The sequence below is a fragment of the Ascidia mentula genome, chromosome 4 (assembly GCF_947561715.1).
Source record: "Ascidia mentula chromosome 4, kaAscMent1.1, whole genome shotgun sequence".
Classification (NCBI taxonomy): domain Eukaryota; kingdom Metazoa; phylum Chordata; class Ascidiacea; order Phlebobranchia; family Ascidiidae; genus Ascidia; species Ascidia mentula.
Window position 1 is genome coordinate 1,411,020 of NC_138569.1, and position 14,125 is coordinate 1,425,144.

Below are 14,125 nucleotides of genomic sequence, written 5' to 3' on the forward strand. Positions count from 1 at the left end.
TTATTTAATATTTTTTCAGTCCAATATCCATATCCCACTCGAATTCCATGCCGCACGGACAAGGAAATGGTTCGCCAGGGTTTATAAACTGCGCAAATACTTGACCACAGTCACATTTAATTATTTTATGTTTACAACAATCAATGCTCATCGTTGCCTTAGGAAAACGATTCATCGAATTAGAGACACATACGATAGGACCTTTCGCATTGGATACATTCGAAGGTGCCCTCCTCTTTCGGAATTCTGGTTGGAAGTCCTGGCAACATGGCATAAGCCGCATTGTGCTTCGACATGTCGGACATTTGCAGACTTTCCTCCCCACTTCCACAAGGAACAGTTCATCTCTGCAACATTGTACCGCCACAGTCCATTCTTTCGAGCATCCCCAGCAGCGTGTTGATTTAGATTTGGAGGAAACCAAGATTTCCTCCTCACATTCTGGACAGTTCAAAGAAATCACACTTTCGCAGAGACTGATTGACTTTTAAGCAGGTCTTCAGGGCTTCTTGTTGGTCGTTTTCTGATGGTCCGCTTATCAATGGGCGTGCTTGCGTGAGGTGATTTCATGGCTTGGAACTCATCGGTTAAGTTATGACCAGCAATTGTGTTGGACACTTTGGCACTCTCGCCCTCAGGACTTTTATCAGTAAAAGTATCAGGTTGCTCCATAGTTTACTTCTGTGTTTGAACGTTTTGGTGACTGAACATTTGCAAGCTTTGGAAAATCCAATTTACGTTTTGGGCAAACGAATTGTTTGTGACCCTTTTCCCCGCAGTATTTACAGGTTGCTACCTGACCATGGTAGGTAACATAAAATTCGCAGTCCATTATTCTGATGTAGCTTGGGATTGGGTTATCTTCTAGGTCGGATGCGTTGATTGTGGCGATACGCATGCCTGAAAGCCAACCATCCCTTCCTTTGCGATGTATCATCTTGGAAACATTCCCATATTTTTTTTTGTCAACTCTTCTGCTATTGCCTGGTTTGGTAAGGGTATTGAAACCCATCCTACAGCGACATTAACTTTTTCACTTTCGTTAAGTCGTAGGTGTTTTACCCCTTAAAGGGTACTAAGATTTGCGTCGAGCACATGTTCTCTAGATGTACAGGTGATGTCAAAAGAATTTCACTCATTTCAGCAATTCCAGTAAACTATTTGACTAAGTACTGTAGATTATTAAGAGTTTCTAACACATTTTCTCTCTAGAAAAATCTCTAGCGTCCCATGCGACCACAGCATGATACTGGAAGTCGAAGTGACATGCCGCAGCGTTCCGCCCAACTTTCCTTTCACCTCAACGCCGTCGACCTTTTGTTCATTCTGCATAATCGTAAGTGCTTCTAAATCCTGTTTGGACAGGACGCCTACCCTAACATGTGTCAAGCGGGGGCATTGATTCGTTACAAGTTACTGGAGCCAAACAACGCTGTATTGGAGCTAATCGTACATATGAATGTTTGTGAACCTAGCAAATACAAATGCAGTTTGCTTAGCTACAAGCTATACTAAGATACAGGAAGTTATAATACAATAGATTAATGTTTTACCTGCTGCGCCCTTTCCTGAACAACATCGAGAAATGTTGGTCTTGTTTTCACCAGTTCCATCTGCTCAATGGACTCCTAGTGTAACATAATGTCGTTACTGGAATAATTTTCTTGTAAAAACATGTGTACTCACCAACAGCGGACTCGACGCCATCTTTGTTCCCGCATTTAATTAGGGGAAATCCTGGATAGCCTAAACCGCCACCTCCCGTGATATGACAGTCCTTTTCACATGTGTGAGCAGAAGTCGTAGCCCTTCATCTGATAGATGGATCCCATCGTTACTAAGTAACTGAGATGGGATGCCACCCTCAATAAACTGAAGTTCCACTTCTTCTGCTGACTTACTCAATTCTTTGTTGAGCGTTGTAACCAAACGTGGCTTCTTGGTCAAAGGTAATATTCCAGTGTGAAAAATCTGCAACACGAAATAGGGTATAAATGCTTAGAACGCATATTGTTTAAATGACACAAAGTAATGTATAGTATTTCTACATACCTTGACGAATGGGTAAAGTGTCCGTACCAATCGGACAAGAGCTTTCATGTGGTCAACAATTCACGAAATTATTGCATTATCATTACGTAACATTTATGCAATATAATGTAACAAATACGTAATAACTAGATGTGTTGTGTCGCATTAACTATTTTAGTACGTACGCCAGTGGTAAAGATGGGTCGCACAATAAAACTTGCATTGAAAGTCGCGAACTGAAAAAGGTTGGGAAGCACTCCTTTAGACGATGCCACAATGGACTCTATTGGACCAGTGGTTTTTGCTCTATGATCCTGACAATTTGTCGTCGTGAGAAGAGTGCATGTTGTTTGTTGTGTTTTTTTCGTAATGACTGCGGTCTATTTTGGCAAGTTTATTTGAAATGGCATTTAACAAATCAATAAAAGTCACACGACGCAATTCTCCGACGGCGTTCCGACGCAGTGGGCATCAGCCTTTACTCGTGAGACGTGTAAATTTTCATTAAACAACATTTTGGTTCTGTGGATGTTGTACCTTACGAAGTATGCTATTGCAGTTCGTTGACGGGCGCAGCGCGTGTGGAGAGGAAAACTTCGAAGTCTTGTAAATTTTTGTTACGTCATAGGCTATGACGTTATTTTTGGCATGGTGACTCGTAAGGTGTCATTTAACAATCGTGTCAAGTTTCAGGTTTGTAGTGCTAGGGATAGCCGAGATAGACCCGACCCGTTTTATGTAGACCACAGTTGCCAATGTTATTTTTTGGAAAATTATTTAAAGTTTGCCCTATTTTTGTTCTATGGGCGGCTACAAGCAATGTAAGCCAAGGTGAGCATATTATGAATTAACATTACTACTAAAGTGGTAGACATGATTTCTGCAATGCAACTGGTCATTCCAAAACCTAACATTATTATTTACCATAAAAGCTGTAATAACTATGTCGATTTTTTTTTTACTTTCTCATGGACACCTGAATCTATAACCCTTGTGGTTGTGATTTTGTTAGTGCCCTTTCAATTTTTATTTTTGTATTTTTTTTGTTCATGCATGTTCAAGTTCTTTTCTGTACAATAAAAATAATTTGCCTGTTTTTAGTTTTGTCTAAATCTTGATTGGACTATAATAAAACAAGAAAGCCTATGCAGTGTATATATATTATGTATGTTTGGTTCATCTGTTGCTGGTTTAGAAGAGGAACTACATTTTTGAACTTTTTGGTACTAATGGATACCTTTCAACATTGTACATTGTTTCATAAAATCAGTATTTTTTATTCAGTTTGTTAACTTTCATTTAAAGCCCTTTTCAAATCTTTGGTAGACACAATGTACAATGTCATTTAATACAGGACAACAAATTGTTGTGTCACCACTGAACAAGCAAGCAACAGGTGCAGATGTGCTTGTCACTATTACTTCACCCAAAGCTGGAGATTCTTTGTATTTTAATCAGATCTGGACAAACCATGTAAGTTTTTTTACGTGGTGAAAACTTTCTTGAAGACCTTCTATGAAGGCCTAGTTATTATAACATCTATTTTTCTTTGAAGAAAAAAAAGAAACAAATCTGTGCCAAGGTTTATTTTTAGTTTGACATCTGCTGCACATAATTTTTTTTTGGACAACACAAAAATTTTACGTTTTGTTTTAGTTCTTTGCATAAAAGATATATACATTTTTTTGAGAAAAAATGGTATGGAGAGCAAAATTTACTGGTCATTGTAATAAAATATATATAAATATGCAATAGTTCCAGAAAAATGATACAGGGTGTGTAAAGCCTGTGTGCAGCACTATGATTATTATGACTCTTTTTGTACATATAAAGTGTTTTAATATCATTTTCAGGGTATAAACAGTTATTCCGGGTATAAAACAGTTATTTTATATTTACATGTCTCAAGCGGTGGTAACATGCTAAGTTACCATTTATTGTAATAAATACCAATTTGGGTGAGAATGCCCTATTTTCTAAAGTTGTCAACCGCTGTATCAAACAGAGCTTATTATCCTGGGTTCCAATATTCCAGGAAGCACACCCAGTGGTTCCACTATCACTATTCTGGGTTACTTAAGTCATTACATAATACTGCGTTGCGCAGCACAGAGTATTACTACGTTACACTGGAATATTCTGTTCATCTTCATTGAAGTATGGACAGCATGTTTGTAAAACTGTGCGACAAGGTTTTATATTTTTTTGCCGCTAATAACCATAGAATTTGGGTGACTTCGGACGACTCTTCGATCGTCGGGGTAAACTCTTCCCTTGTGACAACTCCTGCACCGCGGGTGTACGAATATTGCCAGGCCTAGCGATAGTTTCAGGTGTGACAGTTTCGCGCGTATCGGTACGGCCGGACACGTCATCATCGGATGCATCGCGTGATGTTGGGTGATTCGCTGGTTCATCTCCTGGCTCGTCATCTTGTGATGATGCGTATCTGGGTCGAAGTTGCTCAATCTGTCGTCATATGAGGCCTCGGGGAATAACTTTAACAAGAACACTTCGACTTCCACAGCGTTTGACGACCAGTGCGTTGGGTTCTTTGTCATGCTGTGGGTCTTTGTCATGCTGTGGTCCGTAATACTGTACATAGCAAGGATCACCGACGTTGTATGTCCGGTTAACGCGTGTAGTAGAAACATCGTGTTTAACTCCTTGCAACTGCTTTTTCTGGACAACAATTCCTCTTTCTTTACAGTAGTTTCGGAACTCCTCCTATGAAAACAATGGTGCATTGTCGAACACTATTGAGTGTGAATATCCAAAATGTGCAAAAATCTTCTATTTGAGTTTATATTTGTGAAAATTTATGTTTACTAGTAGCGTATTTATCGCGCGTAAAAAAAACTTACCATGCAACAGAGTAACAAAAATGTCCTAGCCTGGTAACTAACACATGAGAATGGCCAAGTGTATTTTTGATAAAAACATTGTAATAGACAAGACGCGACGATAATTAAAGTAAACTGGTATCGATCACAGGTTTTTTTGTATTTAAACGTAATGCATTTCTTCTTCCTGGTCCTTACATGATAATAGTATGTTTTGTTAAAGACAGTTGTTGGTGCTGGAACATTTTTATGTTAGTAAGGTAAAGCACAAAACTACTTCTAACTAGGGATATGCCAAGGCGAACCCGAACCGAATATCAGCACCGTTTTCATATTCGTGCGAAACCGAATAGTGCGCCTTTTTTCATAGGCCAACAGAAAGGACAATTCCACAAACACGGCAAAGCTCATTAAAAAACTATTCCAACGATACCACACTTGTCTTCTGGTTCGTAGTGGCAATACCCGTTTTACCGACTAGAAAACATTTTTGTCGACTGGCATTGCTTTGGTAAATCCCGGTCGTCTGACATCGTATCATAGATACGGGCGCTGTTAGTAGCGCAGGTTTGCGTGACTAAAACACAAAAGTATTGTTGACAAGAAAAGAACTTAAATCCTGTGTTGTTTATCAATCGAGTTGATCAATCTAACGGCATGATTATGTTTTATTAAAGCAAAGTATCGTTTTTTTCCAAACACTGTCGGACACTGTTAACTTCCTGTAATTTTTTTTTGTATGACGGCAAAACAATCATTGGTCAAGAAACGCGCGTGATACAACCAGTTAACTATTGGTGGCGTCGTACATACACAAGAATATATTCGGGTTCCTTGCTAAAAATGTTTCTGATTTATTCGGTTTCGCACGAACCCGAATCTTTATCCATCTGTCACATCCCTAGTTTTAAACAACTTATTGGTAACAAAAACAATGTACGACTGAACAACAGTCAGTGAAAACATTGACTTGTTTGAGTTAAAAAAAATAAAAGTATAGAAAACTATAAAGAAAAGTATAAAAAAAGGTGGAGGGGTGACTCCTTGGTATGTTTTCAAAAACTGAATATAGTATCGCATTGCTGTAATGGCATATTTACTTTCTTATTATATCACAAAAAGATAATGGCATTAAGTTCTGAAATGAAATGTGTAGCTAACAATGGCTTAACAATTTGATCCACTGCGATATGCATAAAATTAAATTTTGTGTCCTTTGGTTCAGAGTCTTGCTGTAAGTAGCGGGAGTGCGTGGAATTGTTTCGATAACTTGCCACATATTTTGCGCAAGTAAGAAACTTTATTTTTATTATATTATTAGTAACAAAAACAAGGATGCATTCAAAATAATAGATGCTTCTTGGTTTTTCTATTTGTAGGCTAACTTTGCCATATAACCTCATCAGGTATACAAAAACTTTCTTTAAAATTTAGTACATGTAGCGTATTAACCAAATCAGGTGAAAACAATTTTGATGTAGATTTTAACTTGTGCGCATTCCACACAAAAAACCCAAACTAAAGCTAGAAAAGTCAAAACAATTTTGCATCATTTGCCAAATTGCAAGTCATATAAACACGCAAATAGAAGAAAAAGAAAACTAGTTTTATGAATAATTTTAAAATTTGCACAGTTGCAACCAACAAGTGTAGTTAAAGTATAATCTCAACAAAAAAGCATTTTATATATTTCATTTCATTTTTAGATGCAACAGCGTTACTGGAGTTACAGTTTTTTTAAATGTTTCCTCAGACTACTCCAAACTTTACTTTGTTGATAATTCAAATGTTGTCCATTTTAATGTTAAAGGTAAATATTTTTCTGTTTGCATGAATATGGTTACTTTTGTCTTCATGGCATTTATGTTTAGATTGTCCTAGGACTGTAAATAATGGACCAAATATTACAGCTGATAAATATCAGTTCAATCAACCTGGTCAGTTTAAATGCCCAGCAGGACAAGAGTTGTTTTACAGCAACTCAACTCCTGTTATCAGGGATACAACTTGTCAAAATGATGCAACATGGTTTGGAGAGGAAGGACTTGAATGTTGGGGAGGTAAATATTGCAGCTTTTTTCAAGATGTATATGCCAAATGTTTTTGATTAAAGGCTACTTACAACTGGTGCCTATACTCATTTGAAAGCACATGTGTTCCTCACTATTCCCCAACAAAAGCAGGTGTTTACATCTAGATCCTCAGCCTTACTTGACTGGAAATTTTTCTGGCAATGAAGGAACAACAACTTATATATTCTGCAACACAACACCATCTGCTCACCCTCCAGTCAATAATGTTTCCTTTTATATTGGAAAAACAATGGAACAGCAGGTAGGCCATTGCAAAAATTTTGTTAAAAGCATTGAAAGGTACACAACGCAAATAAGGATACATGTTAAAATATTTTATATCAGTGTTCCACAAATATTGGACTGTGAGTCGTTAGTAACCGGTCTGTATAGAAAAAACAATTTTTTTGTCTTAATATGGATGTCATGCACTTCATGCATGCACCATTGATAACCTTGGCATGCCTAATCCAGTCACCCACTTGCATTGTTTTCACAATGTTTAGCAAAACTGTTGTCTTTAGTATATGCTTTCAGTATTTTATTTACAATACACCAAGGCCTGTGAAAATATTTTCCCTTTACTTGCACCAACTTGTTTTTTATCTACTTTTTTGCATGTTTTAACTTGAAAGTACTGCAAAACTATGGTCAGATGTAATAAAAAAGCATAGAGAGTCAGTTATGAAATAATTTTGTACATGTGTCATTATCTTAACATGGGTGTGCCAGATTGTTCTGTGTTGTTCACCCCTGTGATATTAAATTAATTAAGTAACATGCTCTGGTACATTTACACAAATGGTATATGTCCTGACTAATGATAAGTAATGTAGGACATGTACAATTATCACAAAATGCCATGGACATCTTTTGTACATGATTCAACAGTTCAACAACTTGTTTTCTGCAACATATAAAGACCAAATTTTTTTCTGTTGTTTTTTATTACTGTATTGCATAATATGACAAATTAAAAATTTGCAACATCGCAAGTTAAGAAAAAATAGAAGAGTAAACATAAAATATTCATATGATAAGCCAAGTGGAGCCAAATCTTTGCTTGGCCATTTGGCCTTATGGTCAGCAAAGTTGGCTGAAAGTCACACCAGCTACACTGATGAGACCTTTTAGGTCGAAACAGTGGCCATATGTCTGCAGTTTACACATAAAACAATCAACTAGGTATACAGTGTAAGTAAATTTTTACTGATTTGTACTTAATATCTTTGCCAAAGTTTAGGAAACTGGTTAACATTGTATTTAATACAAACAATTGTTTTTGATCATTACCATTAGCGTGACCGCGAAACAAAGCAACTGCGAAGATGAACACTTAATATTCGTACCTGCATAGCGGAAAATTGAAATTCCTTGAGCTACAATAGGCGAAATTAATATTTCTGTAATAAAGATCTTATACTGGCGCTGATCGTCGTTTACTCCTTTTGGAACTCTAGAAATATTAAATTGATCTGTAAAGACAAATCCATCAGTAACTGACTTGCAAAGGCTGATTCCTGCAGTCATTTTCTGTTTCTGAAGTTTTTCTCTATTACCTGAAAATTAATCGCACTTTCACACCTCTCAAAACAATGTGCAAAATTGTTAAGAGTGGTATTCTTACACCTATTAAAACACTCCCTTAGATCCATCACTGATGGGTTATATTGCTATTGGTTCAAACATTAGTTACGTTTTTTTTGTTATACAAGGGAAGACAACAGACATACTTTGTAACTCTCCAGCGTCAAATGAATGGGAAAGAGGTGACTTGCAAAGCAAACACCAAGTACACAATTCTCAATACTAGTTTGGGAATATCAACACCTAAGACATTAAATGTCAAATGTAAGTAACAAATTGTACAATACAACTAAAATGAGTTAATAGACTGCGCACTTTATTTTGTTAATTTTAGTGGTGTGTCATTTTGCGATTTTGTTGCTGCAAAAATTATTCAACTCAACTAGATGTGACACAAAATAACAAATGTGCCATTTTATACAGTTTTTGTGGACAAAATAACCTGCCAATTGTGACATCATACACACACAGTAATAAAGATGGTAGCCAGTAATTATGATATTGTGAACACTGATCTTAAAAGTTGAACAAAAAGTCTCTGAAACCTGGGTTGATGAATGAATAAATGATTGAAGCACGAAAATCCACCCAAATCTGGATTATAAAAAATAAATCTGGATAGAAAATATAAAACTACTTTTTTGAAAATTTTGAATACGGAAGTGGTGATGTTCCCTGTTGTGTGCTGCCTATCAAATAATTTGTCAACTTGTTTTGTCAAATTTGTGTCATATTACCTTGTGGGGATTGAAATGTTAACATTTGTTTATAGTTAGTTGATGTAAAATCGTACATCTACTATCTGGAGGTTGTTTTGAATTATATTAGTAATGTAGATTAATTTCAAATACATTTCTTCATGTTCATGAATAAGGTGTATATTTGTTAAGTATGGTAAAGATGTTACTTTGTTTGGACAATATTTACTTGTGCAGCTTAATGTCTAAAAAATGACACATTTGCGAGCTTACAAACAAGATGGAACCAATTCCATGTGAACCAATGTATTTTGTTAAAAAGTTAAACTGGCCTGGTAATCCAGGTCTTTAAATTTTTAATTGTCGTTTGTGAAAGGCTGAAAGTTGTTACATATGTCTTCCAACACCATGAACCTGACAATTTTTGCTTAATTACAGAGTTAATTTATATATAATTAAGTGTATGTGAAGAGGCAGAACATTGCAAAATATTTTTTTCACTGTGAAAACATATGATGATCTTGGATTCACATTGAAAAACTACTTGAGGCCAATTTCTTTAGGTTGCATTATTTTTGCATTGTAAATTAGGGCTTCTTTTAGCAACTTGAAGTATTTTGCTTAGGAGTTCCTTGGCTTAGTGGTTGCTTACTGGTGTGATTTGTCTAGATTTGTACCCTTAATTATTGATGTGAAAATACTACTTGTATCAGGAATTCTATTGTCTGTTAACTTCTCTTACCCCAATAAAAAACACATTAGTTGTGTAAATTAATGTTAATTCTGATTTATTATGTATGTCAAAAAGGACCATGAAACTGTAGTTTTATTTGACAATCTTAAATTATAAAGTTTGATTATATCTGAAAAATGACATATGTCATAAAAACAATGGTGACTTTTGATGTTTTATCGATTTAAATGTCAGTGTAAGTTGCAATATAAATTAACAAGTTTTTTAATGCAATAATGTTCTGCAAGACAATCTTAAAAACTAAAGTTTAATTCTGTATGAAAAATGACATTTGTAATAAGTTTATAAACAAGAGCTGAATTGAACATGAATTTATGTGTTTGTTAAAAAAAAAAATTTGATGTAAATTAACAAGTTCTCTAATGCAAAAATATTGTTCCAAACTTCTAAATTGCAATTAAATGCATTGTAAGATGAATGGGTACCACTACATATTTCACAGAATTTTGCTTGTTGATTGTTTTTTGTTTGTTGTATTCAGATCCACCTTCAATTCCCAACATCACTGTACAGGGGTTATTTCAACAAACTGAAAACCAATATATTTTTTTGCAAAACACCAGTATAAGCTTAAATTGCTCTGTGGATTCAAATCCCAAACCTAAATGTGTTTGGTCATATAATAACTTAAATGAAAGCAATGATTCATGCAACATAAGCAGAAAATTTATTAGTTCAACAAAAGCAACTTGCAAAGCAAATAATGGCATTGGTAATTCTACCAGTCCAACCATTTCAATTGTTTCAGTTCCAACATTGAGTAAGTTAGTGTTGAAGTTTGTTTTTGAATTTAGACATTTTTTCCTTTAAAACATTCTTATTCAGGACAACCAAAGATAACAGTTAATGGTGAAACAGTTAATAACAATGCAACAAAGCTTCTCAATGAAAGCAGTGCTGTTAAATTTAAATGTACTGTTGAGTACCAAAGTTATCTTGGTACGATCTTTAAATGGACAAAAGATGGGATTGATGTTGAGATAGATGTTAGTAATGATAGCATTCTGTCCAAAAATGTTACACCAAATGACACTGGTACATATGTATGCAAGTCTTCTGATGTGTTTGGGAGTTTCCAAACAAGGATTAACATAGGTGTTCAGTGTAAGTTGGCACCATAGAAAGTTTGCTTGTGGTGATAATTTGAAATAGTTTCTCCATTCAAATCTGCATGTTAAAAACAGAGTGTAATATGACATGTTGCATGAATAATTTGTTTTGGAAACTATTGCAAAATGTAGCATTCAGTAGAAATCTTAACTAACCCAAATTGTTCTGTATAAGATTAACTACACCTTTGTTTGTATTGATGGATAACTGTGCAAGTGTATGGTATCTGGCGAATGAATTAATTATCATTAAATAATTTGTTTTGTGTTTTATGTCTTGCTTAACCTGTTAATAACTGGGTGTTTAGTGAAGGTTTCTATTGGTTGCATTAGTTCTATTCCAAACACAAGTTCATATTTTTTGCAACCTACTTCTGTATTCCAAGCATAACTGTAGACATTTCATCTTGGAACAGATTTTTTTCAAAAATTACTTCAACTGTTTCTTTATCTTTTTTTCCCATTAAAAACTTTTACATTTAAACCTTTACCTTGTGTAGCAATTACTTTTCACAACACTCAGGACATAGCAACTAATAATGTATTAGGATGATTTTTCCTCTGTTTTAGTGTTTATTTTCAGTTCAAAAATCTGAAAACATGAAATGACACCCGAGGGTGTCACCTAACATGTATAATGTTAAAATTTGCAAATATATCATTACTTGCTTTACAATCAGAAAAAGCTAGTCACTCTTTTGGTACAAGTTGCAGATTTTTCTCTATTAAACCATTTTTTACTATATGTGCATTAAAGCCAATGAATGATTGACCACTTAGCACAATGCTAATGATTACAATTAGACCACTTGATTCATCAATTGTCAATTAACATTTGTTTAAACTATTTCAAACGATAATTGTAAATATACATTTTGTAATTGTGCTAATGTTATCTTTACAAGTTAATTGATTTTATAGACCAACCATACACTGTTGGCAATGGGAACTGCCAACCAAACCAACCATGTAATATTAATGTGTATTCAAATCCTCCACCTTTTGCATCTGTTTTAATGTCACCAGGTTTGTAATGCTTGAATCTTGCCATATCTTAACATTTGATTTATAAATATACTTTTTTAGGAGGTGGAAATGAAACTCTTGCACTGTTGTTAAGTACTCCACCGGTTTACACATACCAAATTAAGGTAAATTATGTTGTTAAACAGTGAGGAACCATTTTTTGTTCTTGTAAGTTGCATTAAAGGTAGTATAATATTAAATGAAGGTTAACCTTTAATCCCATAATGGTTGGTTTACTTTAGTTGAGGCCAGTTACCAATACTTATTTAACACAAAATGTGCCCATAAGGTTGACTTAAATAATAGATGCAGGAAAATGTGATAATTTAACATATATCCCAAAATAAATTTAAAATAATATAGTTTCATTGCTGCATGTTTAAAGAAATGTAACAAACTATGCACAGTGAGTTCTTTGTAATCCTAGTTTGGTTATTTTGCTGTAGAAACCAGCAGAAACCTACACTTTGCATGTTACAAATTCAATTGGAACAAGCTCGATTACAATAACAGTATCTGCAATCACTATCAGCCAACTGGGATTGATTATTGGAATATCTGTTGCAGCTGCTGCTGTTGTGATTCTTGCAATAATACTTGCAGTATTTTGTTTCAAAAGATCAACAGGTAAGTGTGAAATTGTAACATGTTTTAGAATGTTGGGTTATTAAACCCAAAGGTTTGTTTCATATTAATGTTGTTATCTTGCAGGTAACAAAATGAAAGGAACACCTACAAAGGGTTCACTGGCAGCACCTGCTTATATAGACACACATGTGTATGAAAACACACCTCCACAACCTAATACACCCACATATGAAAACACACCTGAGTATCAGAATGTGGCAACTTATCAAAACACAACTGCAAACCAAAGTGCGTCAGCATATGAAACATTTGGTTCCAGTTAAAAGCACTTTAACTACTGATTTTAGAAAGAATGCGAATGTACTGACCACTACTATGTATTTGAAACATGTATTTGGTTTAAGTTGATTTAAACTTAAGGTTAGTCAACATTGTGAGAAATATTATTACAGTGCAGCGTTGTTGTAAAAGTATTTTGTATTACATTCATCTATGATTTCGAGACACAAATGCGAATGTATTTTATTGGGTTTAAATTCGTTTAAACTTAAGGTTGGCCAACATTATGATAACTTTCCCGGTAAAACCGCTGGTACATGTTATTACAGTGCGGTGTTCTTCTGCAACTTTTAGTTTCTCTTTGATTTTGAAGCCGATTCGACAACGTAAAATCGCCCAGTGCAAATACCTGATTAGTTCGAACAATCAAGTACGGCTCCATTTACTCCCTTGTATTACTGGGGTTAATGTTTTACCTGACTTAATAGAACACCTTCCTTTTGTTTGCCAGGGTATTGAGTATTACAGGAAGGTTGACTTTAAATGACTTTGTGTTCAACTTCCCTGTGTAAGAAAACTGTGACCACTGTTTGTTCTCTATTTGTGTTTCCCTGACAGTTCATAACGTTTTCACTTATTTTCCATCACTGTGTGTTTTTAATATTTTAATAAATGAATGTGATCTTCGTTGCGTTGAGTTTCTATTGCAAGGATTTTTCTATCGCCAACCTATAGTAAGCATTAGGAGAATAGGCGGTAATTAAGTGATTCATTACAAAATGCCATTTAAACCTTTTTTGGACGATTTGAACTTTGTATGTATAAAAGTTCTGCCGTTTACACTCCATATATTGGTTGATTTGGCGGCTTTGGCTTTAATTTCTGCGAAATTGTGCATCACTTACTTTTGTGATCAAACTAAGGTGATCAATAGTACGTGGGGTTTTTACGTTAAAACAACATGCTCGGTGACGAATACGCGGAAGGCGGTTTACAGGCAAGGACTCCTTTCCTTTACAGAACTTCCGTGTTGGCAGGAAAGCTAATATGCGAATTGTGTGTTTTGCTCTCTTCTCTATCTACCACCTTCTTTACTTACGAATAACCGATGTAATAAGTTTAACGAGAACACTGAACA

The 14,125-nt window shown here is 35.0% G+C and overlaps 1 protein-coding gene across 1 annotated transcript; it reads left to right on the plus strand.

Annotated features, from left to right (window-relative positions):
- Window positions 1–2,737: 2,737 nt before the first annotated feature.
- Window positions 2,738–13,593, plus strand: LOC145899501 (uncharacterized). The gene is made up of 11 exons (XM_082988324.1): window positions 2,738–2,862; window positions 3,386–3,504; window positions 6,100–6,164; window positions 6,581–6,684; window positions 6,746–6,934; window positions 7,072–7,208; window positions 8,662–8,797; window positions 12,016–12,120; window positions 12,181–12,245; window positions 12,567–12,747; window positions 12,832–13,593. Exons 1-11 carry the CDS (start codon window positions 2,787–2,789, stop codon window positions 13,029–13,031), a joined length of 1,377 nt encoding a protein of 458 aa, XP_082844450.1. The 5' UTR covers window positions 2,738–2,786; the 3' UTR covers window positions 13,032–13,593.
- The last annotated feature ends 532 nt before the right edge of the window (window positions 13,594–14,125 follow it).